General features: G+C 41.5%; 1 protein-coding gene across 5 annotated transcripts in view; it reads right to left on the reverse strand.

Moving 5' to 3' along the window:
* Positions 1–1,856: 1,856 nt before the first annotated feature.
* tpd52l2b (tpd52 like 2b) overlaps positions 1,857–25,871 on the reverse strand; it is a 31,816-nt gene continuing 7,801 nt past the window's right edge. The window contains exons 4-9 of one of the 5 annotated variants that reach the window (XM_071530999.1): positions 15,628–15,675; positions 9,388–9,489; positions 6,717–6,743; positions 5,621–5,665; positions 4,589–4,637; positions 1,857–3,462 (exon numbers count right to left, since the gene is read on the reverse strand). In XM_071530999.1, the coding sequence (XP_071387100.1) occupies positions 3,379–3,462; positions 4,589–4,637; positions 5,621–5,665; positions 6,717–6,743; positions 9,388–9,489; positions 15,628–15,675 (355 nt within the window). In that variant the 3' untranslated portion in view covers positions 1,857–3,378. The remainder of the gene's footprint in view (positions 3,463–4,588; positions 4,638–5,620; positions 5,666–6,716; positions 6,744–9,387; positions 9,490–15,627; positions 15,676–25,871) is intronic. The other 4 variants (XM_071530998.1, XM_071531001.1, XM_071531000.1 and 1 more) reach the window with 4 other exon arrangements.

The following is a 25,871-nucleotide window of genomic DNA, read 5'->3' on the forward strand; positions in this document are numbered from 1 at the left end:
TTACCAACAGTCTTTTGTCATTACAGCCCACTAAGTTTTCCATTGATATTGTCCCATTTAGCAACACCCATTCATGCCACAGGCAATGTTGCCCATCTCCATTGCCTCGAAAAGTTGCCCTTGTATCAAGCTTAGGGCCATGATACAAGGGCAACGTTGTGAGGTGATGTGCCAGGCAACTTTACCAACAGTAATGGTGAATACATATTTTTATGTAACACCAGAGGCAATGTTGCCCATCTCCATTGCCTGAAAAAGTTGCCCTTGTATCACCGGAGGGCAGAGATAGTGAGCAGAGGAGAAAAACAACTATAATACAATCTTCTACTTCTTCATGTTCAGAATAAAAAAGTGACGGTGCTACCAAACTATTTGCAGCGGTGTCAGGTTTAATGTCGCTGTTGTTGTTGAGGCCAAGTAGTTTGTCAGAGCTGCTATTGTGCAGTTGGATGTTCAGAGTGTGTGTGTGTGTGCATGTGTGTGTGTGTGTGTGTGTGTGTGTTGAGGCAGAAGTGCACAAAGGCAAGAGCGACATTGGCAAATGGTTGTTGTTTGTTTTTAGTCAGTTTGTGTTTGGCCTCAAGCTAGCTGTGTAGGATCAGGTGAAGTAGCATTTAGTGTTTGTGTTAGCAGGAGTGCATTTGTATTTGTGTGTGTGTGTGTGTGTGTGTGTGTGTGTGTGTGTGTGTGTGTGTGTGTGTGTGTGTGTGTGTGTGTGTGTGTGTGTGTGTGTGTGTGTGTGTGTGTGTGTGTGTGTGTGTGTGTGTGTGTGTGTGTGTGTGTGTGTGTGCGTTAAGGGGCTGTGGCTCAAGGTTTCCACTATGGCAGCGAGACGTTTTCCAGTTGACAGTTTTAGGTGTGCAGCACCAGACCCAAAACATTTTAACATGTTGACCCCCCCCCTTTCCTCCCTCTTCCTTCCATCGACCCGTCTGTACAACTTTAAAAAGAGGAACAGAAAGAAAAAAACAAACAGATATTTCTCTTCTACCAGCTAAATAATATGGGATGAAGCGTTTAAAGTGAGTAAGGCCGATAGAGAAGCGTTGACATTCACCAGGTATTGTACACAGCAAAGCATCATCTCACATTGTGTTCTGTGTCATAACAAAACGAAGGGACTGGCAGTCAGACCGGACGCACATTTTAAACCCTCGAGAAGCGCTTGGTTTTAGTTTGACTTGCAAATGGCGGCGTTTCCATGCTGCGGTGCATGTCAGATCAAACGCACCTCCAGTTTCTGAAAGTGAAATCAGTTCTAATGTGACTCTTCTTCCTGCCTCCGACTAAATCTTGTGCCCAGATGGGAACAAACAGCTGCAGATCATTTATGCCGGTCGGGCGAGTTTCACAAACATGGACTAAAACATTTCTTAGACCACGAAGCTCAAAACTCCTTAGGGGAAAAACTCACAGTCTAAATACAGAAGATAATTCATGTCTGTGAAACCGACCCATAGTGTTTCTTTGTATTCCCCATTTTTAAAGTTAGTTCCCCCTTTTTTTTTACCTGCCAACCCGATTACTACCAGTCAGCAGCATCGGTTACAATATAGTTTATTCATATATATTTATACATATAGATAAAAGTTATGTAAAAACATTATGCAAAGCAGTGTAAAATAGTTTATAATACAAAATGGTTTAAGGTTTTCTTCTCTTTTTTTTTTTACATCCTGGGGTGTTTTTCGGGTGTTGCACGAGACCTCGGTCGTCTTTGCATGGTTGGTTTTGTACAGTTGAGATATGCACATGCGTGTAGCAGTAGTCGGCCTAGTAGGAAGTTGAGATGTGCTGGGTCCTGTTCCCCGGTCGAACCGCTAAACCTCCTCCCCCCCACCCCCCCCGCAGACGTTCACCTGCATTCACACCGCCGGCAAACCGTGTAGCTGAGCAGCGAGCCGTGACCGGAGATTTAAAAACCAGTCCGGCTGCAGCCAACGCTTCCAAGGAAAAAACACGGAGGCTAACATCGGCTGACGCTCCTCCGGTCGGAGAGAGAGCGAAGGAACGCCCGGCGGCTGATTTTTCTCGCGGTGTGAACGCTCGATTAGAGATGACAGTAGGAAGCAAAACAGACAGAAATAGCTTAGGTTTAAAGAGCAATGAAACCCCAACACCAAATCTGGGTAAAACCTGACCACTGAAACGGCCATCTGTTATTGGCTGGTCTTTGGTGCCAAGTAGAGCTGCAACGATTAATCGATTAGTTGTCAACTATTAAATTAATCGCCAACTATTTTGATAATCGATTAATCGGTTTGAGTAATCTTTTAAGAAAAATAAGTCAAAATTCTGATTCCAGCTTCTTATGTGTGAATATTTTCTGGTTTCTTTACTCCTCTATGACAGTAAACTGAATATCTTTGGGTTGTGGACAAAACAAGACATTTGAGGACGTCATCTTGGGCTTTGGGAAACACTGATCCACATTTTTCACCATTTTCTGACATTTTATAGACCAAACAACTAATCGATTAATCGAGAAAATAATCAACAGATTAATCGACAATGAAAATAATCGTTAGTTGCAGCCCTAGTGCCAAGTGACGTCACCTTCTACAGAGTACAACAGGTGGTGACATCACTTGGTACCAAAGACCAGCCAATAGCAGAGGGCCATGCTTTGTATCACTAGATGTCAGGCTTTACTCAGATTTGGGTTTGAGATTTAGTTTAAGTAGCATATAGCCCATCAAGATGGAGACCACCATCTTGTTTATACTCTGCAAATCCTCCCTCCACCTTATCAAATCCAATCAAATCCAAACACTTTATTTACCCTAGATCTCCAGATATCGAGAGTCGGGACCCAAAATGCATTGCAGGGTTACTGCAGCCTGGGTCCCAGACTAAAACTTCTGACTTGGGTCTCAGGCTCGATAAAGTTTAACAACCGCTGACATCATTGTAATGCCTTTATTTAGTCAGGTGACTCACTGGAAAACGAACGACGACCCGGTTAAAAAGGCGTCTAAAGGGCGCAGGAGGCGAGACCGTCGGCTGATTGGACGGGGGATCTAACAGGAAGCGGATGCAGAGAGCGGCGTTCTGACGAGGCGACCGGCAGGCAAGGTCTATAAATTATTCAGGTTTATTTGACAATGACAAAACAGTCGATTTTCCCCCCCGACAGCGAGGTGGAAGGTCTGGAGACCGTGGGACCGGCGGTGACCTCGACCCACGAGCCGCTCGCTTCTACCTCGTCATTTATAGACCTTGGGGGGGGGGGCGGGTGATCGGTGGCGAGGTGAAGGGGTCAAAGGTCAGGGTCGACTCGGTGATGTGAGGCGATGACAGTACAGTCTCGGGTCGTGAGGAAGGTGGCAGCAGAGAGGAGGAGGAGGAGGAGGAGGAGGAGGGGGAGGCGGGGTGCGTTCAGAAAGGCGGGTTCTCCTGAGTGGGGGTGGTGTCGGTGGGGGTGACGGCCTCCCCGTTCCCTTTGGGTCCAACAACCTTATACTGAAGACACGAAGAAGAGAGGGGAGACAAGAGAAGGAGGTGAGAGAGGACAGAGGAAGAAGAGAGGGGAGACAAGAGGAGGTGGTGAGAGGATGGAGGAAGAAGAGAGGGGAGACAAGAGGAGGTGAGAGAGGATGGAGGAAGAAGAGAGGGGAGACAAGAAAAGGAGGTGAGAGAGGATGGAGGAAGAAGAGAGGGGAGACAAGAGGAGGTGAGAGAGGATGGAGGAAGAAGAGAGGGGAGACAAGGGGAGGAGGTGAGAGAGGACGGAGGAAGAAGAGGGGAGACAAGAGAAGGAGGTGAGAGAGGATGGAGGAAGAAGAGAGGGGAGACGAGAAGGAGGTGAGAGAGAGGATGGAGGAAGAAGAGGGGAGACAAGAGAAGGAGGTGAGAGGATGGAGGAAGAAGAGGGGAGAGATGAGAGAAGGAGGTAAGAGGATGGAGGAAGAAGAGAGGGGAGACAAGAGGAGGAGGTGAGAGAGGATGGAGGAAGAAGAGAGGGGAGACAAGAGAAGGAGGTGAGAGGATGGAGGAAGAAGAGAGGGGAGACAAGAGAAGGAGGTGAGAGAGGATGGAGGAAGAAGAGAGGGGAGACAAGAGAAGGAGGTGAGAGAAAGGATGAAGGAAGAAGAGAGGGGAGACAAGAGGAGGTGAGAGAGGATGGAGGAAGAAGAGGGGAGACAAGAGAAGGAGGTGAGAGAGGATGGAGGAAGAAGAGAGGGGAGACAAGAGAAGGAGGAGGAAGAAGAGAGAGAGGAAAAAGACAGAGAGAGAGAGAACAGAACATTATTGATAGTCATCATAAGCACAGTGACACAACAGTTTCCTGCAGAGCAAAAGAAAAAAAGCACACCATGCCTTGACTGTAAAACTAAAAAAAAAATCCCCAAATCCATCATTTCTGTGTTTACTTTCATTGAGACCAAAGCTGATGAAGTACAACATCAAATTATTTCCTTCATACCTCATACCTCAATAGACTACAAGCACTACAAGTGAAAGTTAACGGTACCTGTATGGCCTGTGTGTAACTCTACTGCAAACTAAGAGCGTGGATCACTAGAGTTTGCTCATTCACTAAAGTCACCAAGCCGACTCCACTTCTATTTTAACAGAGTCTGCTCACCTTGAGGTTCCCCACTTTGTCCTCAAACGACTTGAAGGTTGGCGAGTTCCTGCAGCACAGAGACACGGCGTTACATTCACACAAACACACGCTACGTTACACACAGGGATGTCACGGTAAATTAAAAGTTGGGTAAACTGTAAACTCCAGCTGGTGACCACCATAAAGGCAAATCCAAGATTTATATCAGCTTTGAAATAAAAGGTGAGTAGGCTGGTCCATCCATGGTAAAACTGTCTTATGTATCTTCCCTAGTTTCTAAGGACATGACAAACTATTTATGACACAGAACATAACATCAGTTCATAATAAAAAAAAAGAAAAGAGTCCACATTAACATAATGTTGACTCATGAACACATAGGAACGCTGTAAATTAATCAGTTTGAACCATCAAATAACACAGAAAAATATATTAAAAATAAGGCATAGCATGTTTAACAGGTTTAGACTTTTTATACATTAAAGGCAAATTAACTCTATGAACAGGATGGGAAAACTAATGTTTGCTCTGTCACAAAGTTTACTGGCATTTGGCTGGTGGCTGGTGTTTATTTCCCACCCTGAATATGAATGAGACAGTCACAACAAGCAGAACCAAACAAAACCTGATCACTTAACTATTTGATCTACACCGAGTGCACAAAATATTAGGGACAACCTGCTCTTTCTATAACCAACCAACCGACCTGGTAAATCCTGGTGAAACTGCTATTGATTGACTATAAAATCTGCTTAAGCTCAAAGGGGAGATGTTGTTGAAAAAGAGAAAACAGAGTAAAGAGGGTTTTTTCCCCCCAATGTGAGGAAGGTGCTCCAAATATTTTGTACACTCAGTTTATTTTATTTAACCTTTAATTAACCAGGTATTCCTGTTAAAGAGTCAAAATCTTGTTTTCAAGAGATCTGGTCAAGAAAGCAGCATCACGACACACACAGACAAACAACACAGCAGGTACAGGTCATTTCTGCACTGACACACTGAAGCATTAAGGATAAAGAGGAATGTGAGCAGACGTGTGTGTTACTTTACCTCATGGCCGGCATACTTATCGAGTGGCGAATGGAATAGTTGCTACTTTGTAAGCGTTAAAGAAGGGAGACAGAGAAGTTCAAGTGTTACAACGCAAGCAAGCAGTGGCACACACACACACACACACACACACACACACACACACACACACACTATGGCAGTCAAATACACAGGCAGGAGTGTCTCTGGTGGTCATTAGTTATGTTAAATATGGCTTCATTTCTCAGTCATTAAAGATGCTACATGTAGCATTTTTAAACATCAATATATCTTTGTCATAACAGTGCTACCTAGGTTTAATTCCTGTAAACCAATGAGAGCGTGGTGGAGACGACTGGTCTCTTCTATCTCCACCAGTGGTATCGTTAGTGCTACTGTTTCTCCAAATTAAGACTACATTTCCCATAAGCCCTGTTACTTCCTGTAGTAAATAGCATGTTGTCATTGCTAGAAACTCTGAAAGCTTTAGCTCCGTTTGCTCTGGAAGAACAGAACCTCTTCCTGTTTTGTGCTGTAAAGCGATCCAGCAGATTTTACCTCCAGATCCACCAGGTGGAGAAACAATGGAGGATGCAGAGTAGAGGCTGAGAGAGGCTGACAGGCTGACCACTGATGGTCTGGTCTGGTTTGTTTACGGTAATTATACTAATTCAACTCAAAATCAATGTGGTTAAGATTTATTGATGTTAAAATGCTACACATAGCACCTTTAGAATGTACCAAAATATGCCTAAAATAAGGAAGAGGATAAGAAATAAGCAATTCCTTCAAAAAACAAACTATTATTACAGTAATAGCATAGGAGGACATGCATCACATCTAGGTGCTGGGAATAAAAACCATCTCCATAAAGGCAAACTAAGGGAATAACACAATAGGAGATGCAAGGTTTTGGATTCAAGGACAAAAATAAATAGCATTCTGGACAAAGCACGAATAGAAGTCAAATTATCAATGTTGAAAATGACAGAGCTAAACCTCTAAGCAACAAAATAAGCCTTAAAAATGTCAATCTTTTCCGTATGACAATTTTAATGCTATATATAATTGTCCGTGTAATGAAACTTTGAGCTGTGACAGGACTGGTTAGTCTTACCCAAAGGAATTAGAGAAAGGTAGAGCTCTGCAGATCAAACCAACGCAGCGATTAAAAAACAAGAAAAAGAGAAAGCGTGAACCAAAAGGAAGAAGCATTAGGACACGAGGAGCAACAAATGACACTAATAAACCCTGACAAGGACTTCAGGTGGGACAAAGCAAGGCAGAGACAGAGCAATGTTAGTCGGGAAAATCTGGAAACTAAAAAGAATAAAAGAAAAAAAGCAGAAAGCAGTGAAGTTTCCTCTGTATTCCTTCAGCAGGGCCGTGACAATACAACTCCACATGGACTGTCTGCTCTGGGATTCCCACTTCTCTACAGCTTTTATTTGAAAGACTAAAAGAATAAACTTCTCAAAAAAGATGCTTGGAGAATATACACATACATATACAGTGTAATTAATTTAATTTTTGGGTTGTTTATATACTGTTTTATATATATACACTGTTTTTCTTTTTTTATTGGTTTATATTGGTGTTTTATTCTTTCTGTCTTTAACAAGTACACAAGCAACCACTAAGCTAAATTCCTTGTACTAGAATTTATAACCTCCTCCTCTCCTCTCCTTGTCTCCTCTCCTCTCTCCTCAACCCTTTCTCCTCTCCTCTCCTCTCTCCTCTCCTTTCCTCTCCTCTCCTTGTTTCCTCTCCTCTCTCCTCTCCTCACCTTGTCTCCTCTCTCCTCTCCTTGTCTCCTCTCCTCCTCTCTCTCTCCTCTCCCTCTCGCTCTCCAATTATAGTAGTGGGATGTGCAAATATACTTGGCCAATAAAAGGATTCTGATTCTGATTAATTAATGTTTTTAATTATGATAAATTATCCAGTGCAGAACGTTTTTAGCACTGCAGCTTGCGCAAGAACAATAACTGGGAGCAAACTAGGGACAGATGTGCAGCCAAAACTAAAATTACACCCAAGCAGCACTGCTGCAGTTACAGAGGAAACCGTGTGGATGGATGGATGGATGGGAGGAAAGTGTGCAAGATGGAGGGACTGGAAATCAGGAAAGGAGAAAGAGGAAACTGGGTTTAACAAGGCAGAAACAATGCTGAATTATGATATTAGCGGGAGATGTGAGAAGCCAGTGAACAACGCACACACACACACACACACACGTCAGCGCACTCACACACACACACACACACACACACACACACCATGTATCGTACGCTCACACACATGCACACGCCCACACATCTGAACAGCACATGTCAGTGTGAGTGGCTATGGACACAGTGACATGATTAGACACACTTGTGCAGGTCAACAAGGTGACAGGAGTGAGCAGATGAGTTAGAGACATGAAGAAGTTAGTGGCTCCATCCAGTCTGTCTGCTATTCAACATCTTAAAATGTTCTCACTCTTTTACCCTGCAATCACACTTTAACTGAATCATGTTGTTTTCTTATTAAAGTCATGAAAATGTGAGCATCTCCTGATGTGAAACAAGCTGGTAATGGGTCATGGAAGAAATTAACTTTTGGTGAGAATCCAACATGTGGAACTGGCATATCTTGATAATTGCATAGTGTTGGCAGAGGTGTGCGTTGTTTTCCTGTCTTTTGCTTTTTAGTGATGAAAACATTTAATCAGTGAATCAAAGTAGCAGGGAAAACTGATGGTGTATTACTATAGCTGATAACCACATATAGTCTAATTACTTTCATGATGGTATGTTTGAGCTATGGGATTCTGCTGTAGATCTCTGCACACAGAAACATAAATCCAATGCAAATGAAGTGTGATTGCAGGGTTAGAAGGTTGTCTACATTACAGGAGTGGTTCAACTGCTTCAAAACAACAATACATAATTTCCTAAAGATGCCATTTTATGTAGAATTGGCTCACTCTTCAAAACAAAACCTGGGATTTTCCTTCTTTCATACCACAGGACCTTCATTCATACTGTGTTCTTTGACTCCAACTGATGCATACATCGCCAATTGACATACAATTGAAATCATGTTGAACCACCCTTTAAGTTAGTAACAGATCTTCACTCTGGCTCTAAAGGCGTCTACTCCGAGTAGAGTGAGTTTACCACAGACACTGATCGAGGGTCAGTTTGGTAATTTCTCAACTAGCGGTTAAGGTTAGAAGAGGGGGACATGAAGCTGATCCCTGGTCAGCACTATAGGAAAAATTCAAACCTACAAGAAAAAAGGAGTAGTGGACAGTGTCAGAGTAGCCAAGAAATTCAGCTGGCTTCACCTTGGAGTAATGGAGTATTATAAAATCCAATATACACCTAAAGCCATACTTCTACTTTTAAACACATTTTGGAGACACCCAGTAATCAGCTGAGATATGCTTTTCATTCTATTAGGCTAACTAATTATAAAAATCTCACAATTATGCATAACTCTAACTACCAACCATTGTTCTACAAGAGATGGCTGCAAAGTGTCTGATAAAACTACAAAGTATCTCCAATTTTTGTTAACATTTTACAAAAGCATGTATGCACTTTGGTTGTGTATTCTGTTCTATGCTGAACTTAAAGTACAAAACATGTGCAACTACATGATTTAAAAGTCTTGACCCAGTTGTTAAAATTACTCCATGATACCCCAGTTCTCCCTAGTTCTGTTCTGACATCGTCCGCTCTACTCATTCTCTCTTGTAGCCTAGCGAGTGTGTCGGCCATTTTGGCTCGGCTGCGTCGTACCTCATGTCGCCCAGCCTCCTGCTGATGGCGGTGCCCACTGTGGAGAGAGCCGCACTGGTCTTCTGACCCGCCTGGGAAAGAGTCTCCTGAGTCTTCTTGTATCTACAGAGGGGGAGGGAGAGAGAGAGAGGGGGAAGGAGGCAAGGGAGGAGGGAAGGAGAGAGGAGAGGAGGGAGAGAGGAGAGAGGGAATGGGGGGGAATAGGAAGGAGGAAGGATGGTTGAGGATGGAATGAAGAAGAGGTGAGGAGGGAAAGTGGGATAGAGAGAAATAAGGGAGGAGAAGGAGAAGGGAAGGAAAAGAAAGGAAGAAAAGGATGGGAGATGGGAGGGAGAGGGGATAGGAAATGATGGAGGAAAAGAAAGAGAAGAGAGAGGCAAAGACAGAAACAAAATGGATGGAGAGACAGACAGACAGACAGAGTGAGGGACAACAAGGCAGGTGGACGGGAGAGGGAAGACAGGAGGGAGAGAGGTGTAAATTAGACCAAAACATTTCACCACACCAAACACAAAAACACAGGCCAACACTGATCTAAGTTAGCGCTCCATCTCCGAGTCGAAGGAGCGCAGCATTCAGCACTCAAAGGGTTAGTACTCACACAGGAACACATCTGAAGGTGTATAACAGGGATTTAGGAAAATGTCTCTCCATCTGCCACAAAGGCCGGAGTATCAAATGATTCTTGGGATACAAAAAGGGGCTTTTAGTGCAGAGAAACCTACCAGCTATAGCCAAAGTTTACCAGCATTTGACTGGTGGAGATTTCCCACCCTGAATTTGAATGTCAAATCGTGTTTAACTGCAGAAGTTGACAAACAAGCCAAACCAGAGAGAGATTCTAAGTTGGAGCATCTGTAGATATAATTAGAGCCAGGTAACTTCAGTCAACTTTCCAAGTTTTTCTTCTGAGACACTAAACTATAAAGGCAGGGAGGAAAACAGCAGTACTAATGCCATGTAATGATTCACTCACTTCAGTCCAGCTACAGCCAAAGACCTGGAATAACTAGTTTCTCTTGTTTACTTCAGTGAAGTGGAAATATACACTACCAGTCAAAAGTCTGGACACGCCTGATTGAATGTACTTTGTTTTTCATTCTCTTAAAGCCATTTTGATCTAAAGGCTTCATCTTATTTGCTTGAAATTAGTTTCTTAGACAAATATAAATAGTGAAGTTGATCCCCAATGTATGAATTTCTTTCCAAAGCCTTTGCCTTTCCATCAAGACAAAGGGCGGCTACTTTAAAGAATCTAAAATATAAGATAGTTTTGATTTTGTTTAACACTTTTTTGGTCACTGCTTAATTCCATTTGTGTTATTTCATAGTTTTGATGTCTTTATTATTATTCTAGAATGTGGAAAATAGTAAACAATAAAGAAAAATGTGGTGTGTCCAAACTTTTCACTGGTAGTGTATAGTGTGTGACGGCACATAAACAGACCCTGACATAAACCCTACACTGTATATGGACTACATGCAATTCATTCTGCCTCCTTTCTACACCTGAAAACATACTTTATGCATAAAATGGAATGCACAGAGATATTTAATGTATATATGTAGGATGATTTGTGCTCATGTACCATGTGTGTCAGTACTGTGAAGACTCTGCACCAACGTCCCAAAGACTAATCCTGTTAGAGCGACTGTACTTGGTGAATAAATGATAAATAAATAAGAAAATGATTCTGATATAAGTTCCACATACTGTTAACTTAACAGGATGACATATGGGGAACTTACTGATGCTGTGGAGATTTTAATTTCTACTTTTAATGGACAAAACTGATGTGGACAAAATAACAGGCTTTAATAAAAAGTTCTGTTGAATACTCAATTCTGATCGGCCAATGAACAGATTCTGAGGTCTGTTTTAATTTTTATAACTGTTGTTTCACATCTAATCATATCACTCCGCAGTTAAGAAGTGTGGCCAATATAGTTAAGTTAAATCTAATTAACTGGTGACAACCTTCCTCCTCGGTTAACTTTTAATGAAATTATTTTAAATCAATATTTTGTGTCAAATTGCTGTTTGTGCTTTGTAGTTATGTCTAACTGCAATTAACATTTGTCTTCACGGTATATCCTGCTTGCTTGTACTGTCTTGTTATATGTTGTATGTTTTTATCCGCTTACCTAGTTTAAATAACTGTGTCCTTTTACTGTTTACTTTTATCTTGTATCTTTTTAGGATGCCTTTTTATAACACCTTGGCCACGGACTACAGATGAAAATTAGCCTTTTGGCTAAATCTGGCGTATTTACATTTATTATTGATTAATATGCACTGTCCCTTCTTAAATAAACTGAACTGAACCGAATGATTAATCTCTGTGGTAAGTAGTGATGTAATAAGTGGGATAATGTACAGCAAACAGTCACTACTGCAAAATAAGCCTCTGCAGGGCGATCAAGAGCTTCACTGTCAATCAGCCTGTCAGGTTTGATAATGTCCAGCTCACTGTGCATTATCCCTCATATAAGGAACAACTGAAGTATAATGACAAAATACAGCTGGTCATAATGGTCTGAACTAAAGGATACGTAAAGTAAACAAGTTGAGTTCATGAACGTAAAGAGAGCTTCATACTAGGCTTGTGAGAGAGAGAGAGAGAGAGAGAGAGAGAGAGAGAGAGAGAGAGAGAGAGAGAGAGAGAGAGAGAGAGAGAGAGAGAGAGAGAGAGAGAGAGAGAGAGAGAGAGAGAGAGAGAGAGAGAGAGAGAGAGAGAGTGTGTGACGGTGAGGCTGGCGAGCAGAGAGTATGTTAGCAGTTAGCAGTATAGCTGTGAATGCAGCAGTGCAGTGTGTGTACAGTTTAGGGTATTTGTCAGTGAATAAATGCTCCTACTGTGCATTTAAAAATGTTTCTGGTGGAGCGGCATGTCCGCCCGCTGAGCCCCGTTAATCAGCACGAGTGACGAGTAAATTATATCCTCGATTCAAGCAACGGAGCCTGTTTCACAAGACCAGCCTCACTAACGCATAATGCTGTTGTATTGTTTACCAGGCTGGGTGCGGCTGATTGGAGGATATTGAATGTTCAACAAGGGTCATAAAAATTCCAGAGAACCGCTGCAAACCACTTTAAAAACATGAAACACTCAAGACTTACAATGTGGATAATGAAGGCTAATCAAATGTTGATGTCTAAAGCTGAAATTAACATACAGGTTACAGACAGACTTATTCATGTGTTAAACATAATCTAAGGACACATGAATATTTGTTACTGTGACTTTGACCTTTGCATTAGTTACCACTGATTGCTGTAATGATGGTGATCTAGGAATTGACTGCTATAGTGATGCGCTCATTGTAAGTCAATCTAAATCAGAGCTTCAGCTTCACCAAAATGTCAATGTAAAATGTAATAAAAACCAAATAGGGTCCAATGTACTCTAAAGAACAAGGTCATCTGAAAAGAAAAAACTGACTGATGCGTTTCAGCTGAAATGAGTCTTCATCAAGGCAGTCAAGGCTGAAAATAAGCATTTTTATGTGTACAGTATATATTCATGTTCACAAAAATGCTTATTTCCTGGCTTGGCCACACCCTGACGAAGGTTCATTTGAGCTGAAGCATCAGCTGTGTTGCTGCAGTCCCAGCAGCCTCTCTGGTTTTGAAGACATTCCTGTAGCACCGTTCTGAAAAGCATCTGCTGATTACTTTCTGCCACAGACATTTCTGGCACCAGGTAGCGATCCAAAATCTTTGGTCCATTATAAATCAGGGTTCCTACACATTTTCAATTAAAAAAAATTACATACTTTTTCCAGACCCTGATTTGTTTTGAAGATTTTGTCTGGTGTTCAATATGATTTACGCAGATAGACATCTTGCCCCTTCTAACTAGCTCATATCACTGTATAGATGAAGACTGTTCTTCACAGCGACAAATATCAGAATATGTGAGATGATTGGCAGGGTTCCTACACGGTTTACATTTTAAAATTCCATATTTTTCCCAGACCCTATGTTCTTGACTGGATTTGATTTTGGTGGGTATTTGATATAATGCATGCTGACAGCGGCTGGGTAATAAGAGCGTCCCTCTATCTGAACATTATTCTTCACATCAACAAAAACTGTGGACTCAAAGTGGCTCTACAACAACATAAAAGCTAGAATTATGTGTGTATCGGACCTGAACCGCAACATTTTCCATACTTTTCCAGACATTTTTTCAAATTCCCAAACTATTCAAGACCTGAGAATGATCAAATTCATTTTTAATACTTTTCCAGACCTGCATAGGAACCCTGATAAATATAAAAATGTGAAGGCCTGAATCTCCCCCCAGGCTGCCAAAGCAGACGAGGTCCAGGTTACTGGCATGACAGATTTTACATCTTGAGTTTAAAAAGGAGGAGAGTTGGGAAGTTGCCCATCAACAGGAATCCACACAAGGCAGCCGAGATAAGTAAGGTCAACAGGCGTAGTCACACTGCAAACACACACACACACACACTGCACACACACACACACCCTCACACAGACGCAATCCATAAATGGACTTAAACACACCTTCATATACCTGCCGTACCATTCTCACACACACAAAACTGACAGATGGATCACAGAGGCTGACTGTCAGAGCAAATACAACTTTGGAGATAAACTGTGTTGAAGTCCATCAACATGGCCGAATATTGATGCAAAATCATTACAACAAAGATTATCATTCAATGTCAGTAAAATCTAGAGGATCCAGTCTGTAAAACTGTTATTAATTAATTAACCATGGACTTAAGTTTCCTATCCATGAAAAAGAGTCATTTGTTTCCATTTTGTGTTATCATTTTAAGTAAAGTAGGCATCACTTTCTCTCCAAAGTGGTTGATATCTCATTTTGGAAAGCAACTCTTCAAATAGGCTTTTCAATTTTGGGCTCTTTTTTATCTAGAACTCATGGTCTGAAATGTTTTTTAGCCGTGAACCCAAATAAGAAAGGCTTACAGAGATATAACACTACTCTCATCATGTGGGGATCATCCACCAGTAACAGGACTGTGACCCTCTCTGGGCCCCGAGCCAGAGTTTAAAAAACAAAAGGACTAGGATATCATGTAGCCTACGAGCCAGCCAGTCTTAAGTATAGAAAACTTAACCTATCAAGCCTGAATGTATTAAAAAAGTATTTGAAAGTTCATCTTGTATGGCTCTCTGTGATCGACAACTTACTTGGCACCAGGTAAACCCTCATGGCAAGCTCCACCCATCTGGCACTCCATGGAGGTTAAAACAAACAAACACGTTTCTACAACTGCTATTTGACCCAGATCTGCCCAGCAGTTACAACAAAGAGGCAAAATGTCGGTGAAATTAGTTGATTGAGTAGAGAATCAGCGGAGAATTAGTAGAAGAAAAAACAACTATCAGTCTTGTTCTATCATTATATTTTTGTCTCTCTGCAATTGTTAACAGTTTTTATTGTTTTTTCTGCTGTTGCCTTAGATTTTATGAATGCTGTGGACTAATTTCTAATGTCTCTGTTTTATTCACCTGGCTGCAAAAACAATTTCCACTTGTGGATAATAAAGTTGAATATGTGAGTACTTCTTGAAAGTCGCTCCGCATTAAGAGAGTCAACTAAAATGTCTAAAAATCAGGTTAGGTCACAAAATCAGTTGTTAGTCTGACAGATGAAATGTGAAGAGTCAGTTTGTCAGCAGGCATCTCCCCAGCACCAAAGCAAGTCCCACTACTAAAAGGATAAATAAGGTCCAAATTTACTCTACAGTCCTACCATTTCATTCTAGAAATAAATTCAGACTATTGAGAAATTTAAAATAAGGAGCACATGTGCAACTTGACATTCAAAGCAGGGACGGGTGTCATCAATTCATTTCATAGATCATGAGCCTAAATTTATTCCCTGTGCTCCGAAATGTTTGTCTATAATAAAATTTGGAAAAGCTTGGGGCAAACGGCACCGCAGAGCCTTGAAAGACACGATGAGCTGATCAGCATGAGGCCGACATGAAGGAGAAAAACTTCCTCCAGCTCACCAGCAGCAAACAAAACCAGCACAGACACAAATCTATCTCACCACATCACCCTCAACATCGCAGCACCAGCCAAAACAAAACCAGAACCAAAAGCAAGGACAGTCAAAAAAAACAAAAACAAAAGAGAGATGAAGCTCCCCCAAAAACTGAAAACCAAAACTTAGCTTCATCATCTACACAAAGAACAAAACAAGAACGTAAAAGTGAAAGGAGTCAACTCACGCTTCAGAGCGGGTAATGTCATCCAAAGTGGCTGAGGCAGACACATATCTACGGACACAACAGTAGGATAATGACACAATGACCAGGGAGAGAGACACACACTCACAATACAGTACAGTACAGTTCAGTAGACTTCAGTAGAGTTCAGTAGAGTCACGCTTCCTACACATTTTCCGTTTTAAATTTCATTACTGATTCCAGACTTTCATTTATTGCCTGGATTTGACGGTTTTGGTGGATGTGCATCAGGGTTCGACTGGGGTTTTGAATGCTGATACCAATACCATCACTATATTTATTTTTGGTGTGTTTCACTGTTCTCTGCACCCTGAAGAAGGGGCTGGTGCGTTTTATAACATTTTAACATGAAATAGTCAGGCATAATAAAGGCTTTTTATCTTTAAACAGAGGAGAGTGCCGTGGATTTCTTCTGTTTTTTTTCTCCTGAAACATATCAACTCAACTCATGTTCCTCATCTGATTAACACCAATACCAACACTTTTAGACTGAATTTGGAGACAGCCAATATTTTCTGCAGATATTCAATGTCTTTAAATTTGACAATTTTCACGCCAAAACATTTCACGCATTCAAGGTTTCTACGACTCTCCACTGAAACCAATGAAGTTATTTTAGGAGCAGCTTTAGTTAGCAGTGTGACTCACTGCACCTATTCAATGGCAGGGGGAAGCTCAGGGATACATTACTGCCTTCAGATGAAGAATGAATTTCACAAAAACGTAACTGAACAATTAAATGAAGATGTGCACAGACAATTAAATGTCTTATAAACTGTTTCTGTAGCTGTGGTCAGGGAGGAACCTCCATCATATTGTGGACAACATTGACTGGCTGATAGCAGATATCTAATAAAAGGCAGATACTGGTCCCACATATTGTCAAACTGATATACTGGTCTAACTGTAATGTGCAATATGACACAAGCTGACAGTGGCCTGGCAAAATGTCAAGGAGGCCATATCAGTCCACAACAAGTGTTAACAATGGGAAATGAAGTGACAGCACCACACAACAGAAAATGTACAATCATACGTGTAATGGGACTAAACATTTTCTTTTTCCACCTAAAAACTTTTTGCACAATTCCCACACTTTTCAAAACCTGGAAATCATCATTCTCATTTGGCTTTTACTTTTCCAGGCTTTCAAGACCTGCACAGAAACCCTGCTGCACACAACAGGGGAGAAGACAAACAGTCAACTTAAGATTTCAATGGGAGGAAGAAAATACATTCAAATTAAAACAAAGAAAAGAACAGACAAGAAAGTTAAATTTAGCACAGTAGATTGTTCACAAAACAGGGTCAATGGGAGGAAAAATGGTTAGACCTACTACTACTAGAAAACTGATGGCCGCCACACTCTCTGCATTAAAAGATTAAGTTTATTAATCTAGAGAATATTAAATATTTGACGTTTCAGCCAAGGAGGCTTTCATCAGACTCGGGTCATTTCATATTCTCTAGTTAAATAAAACTTACTTTCAAAGGAGAGTGTTGCACCCATCCATCTGTACTCCTAGATAATTTTTGTGGACGCACCTCCTGATTTTTCTCTTGTGCATTAGATTTAATACTCTACTGACAACAATATGTACATTTGTTATCATTTTTTGAACACTCTGAACTCATAAGATGCCCTCTATCAGATATGAAATAATTGGGAATGGGACTATTAAAAATATAAACCAGCTCAGTCCCCAGAAACGCATATGAATCAGTGAAGCTAAAGATTGTACGCTACACAGTTGTGTACCTACTTGGATTGTATTTACATGAGATAAAGTTGCTCCATTTTGAATGCAGACCAGTCTAATGTAGGTCAGACTGCTGAGTCCATATCAGCTCAGTGGGAAAAGTGTCGGCTCACTTTACGTTTAACATTTCAGTCACTAAAACTTCACTAACATCACTTTTTCTTACTCTACTGACGGTGGTTCCTCCCTGTGCCCAATATTAGAGGCTGAGGCAAGTTTTGAGGAAGTTCATCACTAAATAGTCCAACATAGCATCAGTGCTCATCTTAACTTTTCTCTGCTGTGATGTTTTCATGCTGGAATTAAGAGCAAGTCATCTGATCCGGGGACATTTCCACCATCGCCCGCAGCAGCTGATGTATTCCCAAATTCCCCAATCCCTACTTACATCTGAGTCAAATTCATTTCAGGATTTAACAAAAAAAAAAAAAATCTAAATCATGGCTGGTTTGTGATGTATAAAAATCAGCCAGCCACAACACAGCCTGTCCAATACACATCTGCACTGTTTTGTCGAGGAAATTTAGTTGTTTTTTTTCCTGGTTCTGTTCTGACTACATACAACTCATTGTGTTCAGTCAGCCAGGAGTGTTACAACATTACTAGTGACAAAAGGGCAACGGATCAACCCAGTTCAATTCAATTGTGCAGAAAGTCGTTAGGGCAAAGAGAGACAGCAGCACAGTGTTAGTGGAAAAGGGGAAGGCTGGTGCTTTAGTGCAGAGAACAGGCCGTAACTCAGGCAGTAACTCTCCAACCAAACAGGTTAATGGAACAAACATCAGACAGCACAGCCTGTTTCTGATTAGTCACTAAGCAAGCGTGCGCACACACACACACACACACACACACACACACACACACACACACACACACACACAGTCCTGCAGGTCCTGTCAGTATAGTATTTAGAAAAGCAGCGTTTTCTACTGACTGGTCTGAAAAACAACAGCAGTGTAGATAAGGCATCACATGGCAGCACAGCCAAACCCAAACAAAGCACGAGTCTGTCAGATCTAACATTACTTTGGAAAATTACATCCATTTGGTGGAAGCTTTGATCCAAAGCACCTTCAGTACCATGGGTGAATATTTAGTACTGCTGGTCCCAGTGGGAATGGGATCACTGACCCTGGCAGTAACTAGCGCCACGCTCAGCATATTGAGCAGGTGCAGACAACCTAAATATCATAGGCTGAACATCAGAAAATGGCCTAGTAAAACTGCTGATGCACAGTGGCTCCTTTGGATTCAAAAGATCTGAAATTGCAACTTTCAGCCAGCATGCAAACAGTCATGAAGAATGGATGCAGCATGAATGCATGAGTGTGGTGTAACTGTATCTTTTCTGAATGTAAGCTCTGACTATTATTACTAAAAAGCAGAGCTGAATCAAATAGTATTTGTAAATAATTCATAGCATTTGCTGAAGCCTGCGTGGCGTGCCAGATGGGTAAAACACCAGGATGATCCAGACCATGACTGGCAAAAACTTTCAAATTACTGACTTTCTGATGTAACTCTGGGACTGTCTTAACCTTTCTGGCACTCATTGTCTTGTACACTGTCTATGTAGAAAACCCTTTTCCTCTGGAGGTTTTTGCAATTAATATCTTACGCTGACAAATAGGCAAATCACTTATCATAATCCTCCATGTTCACGGTGCACTCTGGTGACATTTTCGCATATTAAAAACTCTAAACTCTTTCTAAATGCAACATTTTCGTTTTATTTCTCTCCATCACCGACCAATATAACACAACAGTGATTCAGTCTATATCCAACTGATTAAAGCTTTTCCACTGTCTGTTCTAAAGAGCCGGTGTCTGGTAGCTCTTTCCTTCCTCTGCCGCACAGGAAGTGATGCGTTTTACGTTTCCGGTTTGTTTGGAATAAAAAGAATAAACAGAAGAACTGGGTAGTTAGCATTTGGGTTGTCGCGGTGGGCGGTGTTACCGGTGGCATACAGTCTTGGAGTCCACACCAGTGGCATTAGCCCCACACCGGGAATACCGTTATTTTGTATTTTGTAAAATAAAAGCACATATTCAGAGCTTCCATGTTCAAGTTAGGCTACAAAAAGATAAATGGACATACTAACAACATACTGATCACTAAATCTGATCACTAATATGACAGATTAGGATGAATAGGATTAATTATTTGTCCTTACCTAGTGACAGTAATGTGTCCAGTACAATCCAATGGGAGCCTAAAGTAGCCTAAACTCACATTAACTTTCTGAGTGTTGAGCAGTGTTATAAATCGCTGATTAAAAAATGTTACCGTTTACAAATGCTGTTAACGTGAGTTTGGAGAGGAATTTTAAGTTTCACTTTCATTGTAGTGACGCTGACTTTGATCGCGCTTAGACCCCCTAGTGGCGACAGGCGGTATAACCGGTATGGCCGGTGTTGAGGAGGGAAACGACACCGGTGTCAAAATGGCACCACCGTGACAACTCTAGTTAGCATGAGCAGCGATAGCCACCATGGCTGAACGGACAAAGAAAAAAGAAACTCAAACTGCATCAACAGAAAAAGACGTCACAGTTATCGCCCAGGATCTCACAGATTTCCACTTTAAAGTAAATGTTTCACTCTGGTCTAGTGCAGGAACATCAAGTTTCCTATGCAGCAGAAATAAGAGACGTTCGGCTCAAACAAGGCCGGTCACTGTACTGACTTCCATCGGCACAAAGCTGCTTACTGTACAACACAGGGACTTCACACACACACACACACACAGTGACTTCACACACACACACACACACACACAGTGACTTCACACACACCACTGTCTCCCGTCACACTGCACACTGGCTGTCTGTCTGTACACTGTTTCACTGTTTATCTCTTCTATTCCTGCTTCAGTGTGTGCTGCAAAGGAGACACAAGTGAATGGAAACAAGGGTTTTGTCTCTTCTAAGTGTGTGTGTGTGTTGTGTGTGTTTGCATCTCTTTCCGTCTCTACCGTCTTTATCACGGAACACAGCAGCTGACTGACTGTTTTTGTCTTTCTCCATGCCCACTCCTATTTCATGGCAGCTCTATTGTCTGTTCTATTGTCTGTACTGTGTGTGTGTGTGTGTGTGTGTGTCTTTGTGCCTCCGACATATTCATAATTCATAACCATCTATTTCTTTGTTCAGCTCGGCCTGTGTCTCTCTATAGACTTCATATCCTCTCTCTCTCTTTGGATATCACGTGTCATGTGACTAAGCAAAACACTGCCTCTCTCTCTCTCTCCCTTTCTTTCTCTTCCTCGATCTACCTCCCTCATTTTATCTCTCTCTCTCTCTCTCTCTCACATTCCATTCCTCTCCTCCTCTCCTCCCACTTGTTCCTGCAGCGGCAAGCCTGAGCTGTCTGTCTGGTCGCCAGGCAGGAGCTGGGTGTGTGTGTATGTGTGTGTGTGTGTGTGTGTATGTGTATGTGTATGTGTGTGTGTGTGTGTGAGAGATAGACAACACATACCCTCCTATACTTGCCAGTGTGTGTGTGAATAATTTTCGAGGCCTACATGTGTGATTATGCATGGGTCGGCCTGCATGTGTACGCTTCTCCAAGGCCTTCATGTGTGATAATAATACGTAAGAGTGTGTGTTTGTGTATAAATACAGTGTGCAGAATCCAAGAATAATGAGCCTGTTTGTTGTTAATGCCTTTCTAAATTTATATGTATTATAATCCATGAGTAAGCCTGCCTGTGTGAGTGTGCACATGACTGGATGCATGTCTGTTACTGTGTGTATAAGTTCATATGTGGAAGCCAAGGACAATGCACCTGCCTCTGTATGTGCGTGTGAGAGTGTGTGTGTGTGTGTGTGTGTGTGTCGTCCTGTCAGGTTAGACTAACTAGCTGAGTGAGCTTGCCAATCCAGTTCATTTTCAGAAGCAGCCACCCGGAAAATTCCATTAGCTTCAAACCTCACAGCAGCAGCAGCAGCAGCAGCTTGGTGGAAACAGGCAGAAAACTCACGGCCTAAACTCAGCGGCAGTACACCAACACCACCTCTTTAAAAACACCAACTAAAACTACTAAACACACACTGGCCTCATGTTTACCATACAGGTTGTTGTGCTATCTCTCCATCTGATAGAGTGTCAACTTCCCGTCTCCACGTCAAACTTCACCACTTCAGACTCTCTACTAAAGCGTCGGTCACACCGCTGAAAAGTTTTCTTTGCTTTCTTTTCAACAGCTCAGCGTGGAGCCAGGGCCGGGCGATATGGTTCAAATCAATATCACCATAATCATAAAGATTGGTTCACGTATGCAAAATCATGTTAAATAGTCAAGTTAATGCTCATCCCATTGAACCGAATGGTAATGTTAGGTTAAACTCAAAACTTTTAAATAATATTGCTACCACACCTCAATTCGTTTGAGTTTTAAAATAAAATGTGCTTGCTATCATCAATTTAGAAAGCAGAATTATGCGTCACAATATCCCAAAATCCATATCATCACGATACGATTCCACTGAAAGATGATAAACGATATATATATATATTGAATTATCGCCTAGCCCTATGTGGAACCTGAGTTCGCTTCCACTTGCGAAGCTACCTTGCTGCGTTGGCTTGGTGCAGAGTTCAGATTTGTTCAACTTTGACCTGTGAATTCACATGACTCACTGCTGCGGGATTGATTCTCTTCTGCCAAAATGCTGTAAACTCATTTTAGCTGTCGGGTTATCACAGTATTGTATCACCATGATAGCCAAAGCTTTCATCTGGCTGTGACTCAGCTTCAACATGGCTACCTAGCAATGAATGCAAGTCAATGCTACTTCTACTGGCCAGTCTGCAACTCGCACTGCGCAGGGGCAAACCATTATATCACTTCAAATAGATTTAGCTTGGTCAATCCTGGTATGACCAGGAAATCACTATGTGATGAGAAACCTCACCCTCTGTTTGGCTTAATGACCAGATTTTTCAACATATGAATGATTGATTTGTGCCAGCGAGGGAAACAAACTGATATTTTTGCAAAAAATCACAAGATTCACCTGCCTCTTTCATTATTTTACCAGCCAAAGTAATGTTTTTAAAGTAAAATAGTCCATCTTAATGACTGGCGGTTCACTGTCAAGGTGGATGGTAATAACTTTTGATCCGGTAAAATCTGACTGCCTGGGTATATACAACAAAACCTTAAGTTTTATCCCTTGCATAAAACACATGTTCACCTGCACTTATCTCACCGCTAAGGCAACATCCTTATATAATGAGATTATCATTTTTGTGTTGCATAAGTGTAGAATCAGACAGCACAGCAGCGTCTTTTTCAGCAAGGCCACTGCTCGTAAAAGCGGAGAGGAAGTGTCTGAAAAGTTAAAAATACGGAGGAATGCTGTTAGGAGAGGAAACATGAGGAGAGGAGGACATGTGTCATCACTTCTGGATGGAGGAGGAGGAGAGGTCACCTGACCCCTGGAACAGGAAGTAAAAAAACAGACGGAAGACTCTGATAGGAGGGAGACAGAGACACAGAGAGAGAGAGAGACAGGAAGAGACAGACTGATGGATGAGAGAGAGAGAGAAACAGACAGAATGAAATGAAAATAGAAGAAATAGAGAGACAAAGACTGGTGCTGTACAAATACTTTCTTAGGCTTCTTTAAATACTGTTTCCATCACAGAAACCTACTGAACAACCTAAAGCACGGTCAGGTAGCAGAAGGTGAGTCACGGGCCACAGTGGACAAAGACAGATTCAGGTGAGTCAGTTATGTAACTCAGACTGCAGTGGTTAAGTGTTAGCTCCACACCAAGTCACACTTTAGTGCTACCAGCCCAGTCTCATATTTAAACAGGCGTCTCACAGCAGCAGGAGTACTGATCCAGAATCAATGACCCGAGTCCTGTAAGACCAAGATAGTCAAAGTAGGGTCCTGGGACACCTAAAGGTCCCGAACAGGGTCACAGGAACTCCCTAATAAAATAAGAAATACTTCAAATATAAACTTTTATCTTACACAATTTCATAATTTCTGCTATTCTGATCAGATTTTGCTTTCCCCCCAATTTTTTTCGCTCTCTACAGAACTGAAAGTTGCACGATTTTGATGCTAAATCACATCTAAAAAAATAAATATCAATCTTCTCACATGAGGATCATCAATTTAATGCGTACTAAAGGCCTGTTCACATCTAGAATGATAACTATAAAGATAGCTACACTCTATAATAATACACTGATGCTAAAGCAAAGTGTCACTGCAGTGAGCTATTGGAAAATCCTAAAAAATGACCGAAGATCGAACCAAAAATATAGTTACAGTTATTGTTTTGGATGTTTTTGTAGTTACCGTTGTAACAGGAACACAGACAGCCTATTTACTTAAAAGGATTTAAATCTTTTTATAGTTACATTTATCTTTGAAGTTATCGTTCTAGATGTGAAAGGGCCTTTATTGGAGGATCCTCGTTTCATTCTCATTCAGTGAGAGCAGACAGGCTATACTGACCACAGATCAGCTGTAGCCCTCCTGCCGGACGCCATGTTAAATACCGACTGCTGGAAAACAAGTGTTCTCAAACATAGGCAGAGGGTGAGACCAAGAGAGAGAGAGAGAGGGTGTGAGTGTGTTAGAGCGGAGCGTGAGAGAGTAAACACTGCAGAAGCCCAAACTCCACCAAGTGTGCGAGCAGCAAACAGTACATGGACTCACAGATCTGAACTGGTCACTCTCTCATTCCACTCGCCCAGTTTCTCAGTGGTTCTCACATAGCTAGAAACAGAGACGGTAAGGAGGGGGAAAGGGAGGGGGGAGGGCGGAGGGGGAAGGGGGGGGGGGGCGTTCAGCAGGATGGAAGCAGGCTGGCTCGGGGAAGAAGCCAGGGTGAGAAATCCCAAAAGATTCTCTGCACTGAGGTCGATATATAGGAGCAGATATGGTCTTAATCATGTGAACAATAAGGTGAAAAGCAGGTGGGGTCGGCTGCAGAACAGAGTCCCTGGAGCTGGTGGGGATTCAGGTCCAGATTCACCAAAAGGCTGGTGCTGCGAGGGTGCGGGTTTTTTTTTTTTTTTTTCATTCTATTCACCAAGAAATTCATGCAAATCAAGTTGTCGTGTAAAAACTAACCCTTGAAAAGACGACTGTGGAATCAAACAGCTCCATTCATCACTAGCTGTAAGTGCAAATTGTGTGTTTTAGCGATAAGACAAATGAGATGGTCAAGCGTCTCATTTGTGATTAGTACAGCAGAATAAAATGGAGCTAATATCACAATTCATTTTTCTGTATCGTCACATTTTTGTATTGCGATATATTGAATTTCAATATATCGTCCCATCCCCAGCAGCCATTACCTAGAATTTACATATGCATGACCATGACAGGTGCAAACAGGCTTTATTTTTTGCACTGGCAGTATTAAACACACTTTCCCCTCACTGTGTATGGTTAGTGAATAGGATTTCTTTCTGATTTGGTTGTTTTGGTGATGCAGTGCACGCTCTTCCCTGCACAAACCAAATCGGTGAATCTGGGCCTCTGTGTTTTGCTCAAGGACACTCCAGCAGGGTGAACGCCTGCCAACATGGCTGCTTGACCTCAGGCCTTTCAGTTTAAAAGGAAGGTCTCCCTGCTCACTACACTGCCAGGCCACCTTCACCCCACCCTGCTAGTGGTGATACAATGGTAATAACAGGTGAATTTACATGCAAATTAATATTCTGATTATTATTTGGGATACTCAAGCATTCGTTTTTTAGCTGCGTCAGTTAAAAGGCCTAAAAATGTAAAATGTACAATATTATATACGATATTAGCCGGGACACTTGCATGTAAACACCTCATTCTGTCTCCTGCTGGTTTCTGCAGTCTGTTTTAAGATGCGTTTCCATGGTAACATTTGGAATATTCTGCTGTGTATGTGTGTATACAGCAATATTTGTGGGATACGGAAATGCACATGAACACCTTATCCTAAATAAAACTTTAACCAGGATATAAATTATGCACCATTATATTGTGTGTATGTCTCATTCTAATGCAGTGTAAACAGTTGATATCAATAAACAAATACATGTGGGTAACAAAGACTTAACAGAGCAAAAGGATCATGGAAAAATACTGATGGTCGTAGTCTAAATGGTTTCAAAATGTTTCCGATGTGTAACGGATTATATTAGTATGGTCATATTTGTTCCAAATCCATATTAGATTATATATAAGGGAGAGAAAGGGAGTTCAGACAGCCAGAGCCAAACACTATTCAAGAATTAGGTAAACCTGTTTAATCCTGAAAACCAATGAAGTCGGCCTCTATAAACAAAAAATACTATTCTACATCTTAGCAAGGTTTTATACATCTATCAAACTCTTAGAAGACTTACCTAATGATTTTTATGACAAGCTAATGAAAATGTTAAATATACAAAATTCTGTATGTTTCAGCTATTCCTTGTATAGGGAAATTGTAAATGTATAGATGGAATGACTGGCA

This window comes from Centroberyx affinis, unplaced genomic scaffold (assembly GCF_046629955.1).
Source record: "Centroberyx affinis isolate AG114_WGS23_722 - 3 ecotype Tasmania unplaced genomic scaffold, CSIRO-AGI_Caff_v1 ptg002015l_1, whole genome shotgun sequence".
Taxonomy (NCBI): Eukaryota; Metazoa; Chordata; class Actinopteri; order Beryciformes; family Berycidae; genus Centroberyx; species Centroberyx affinis.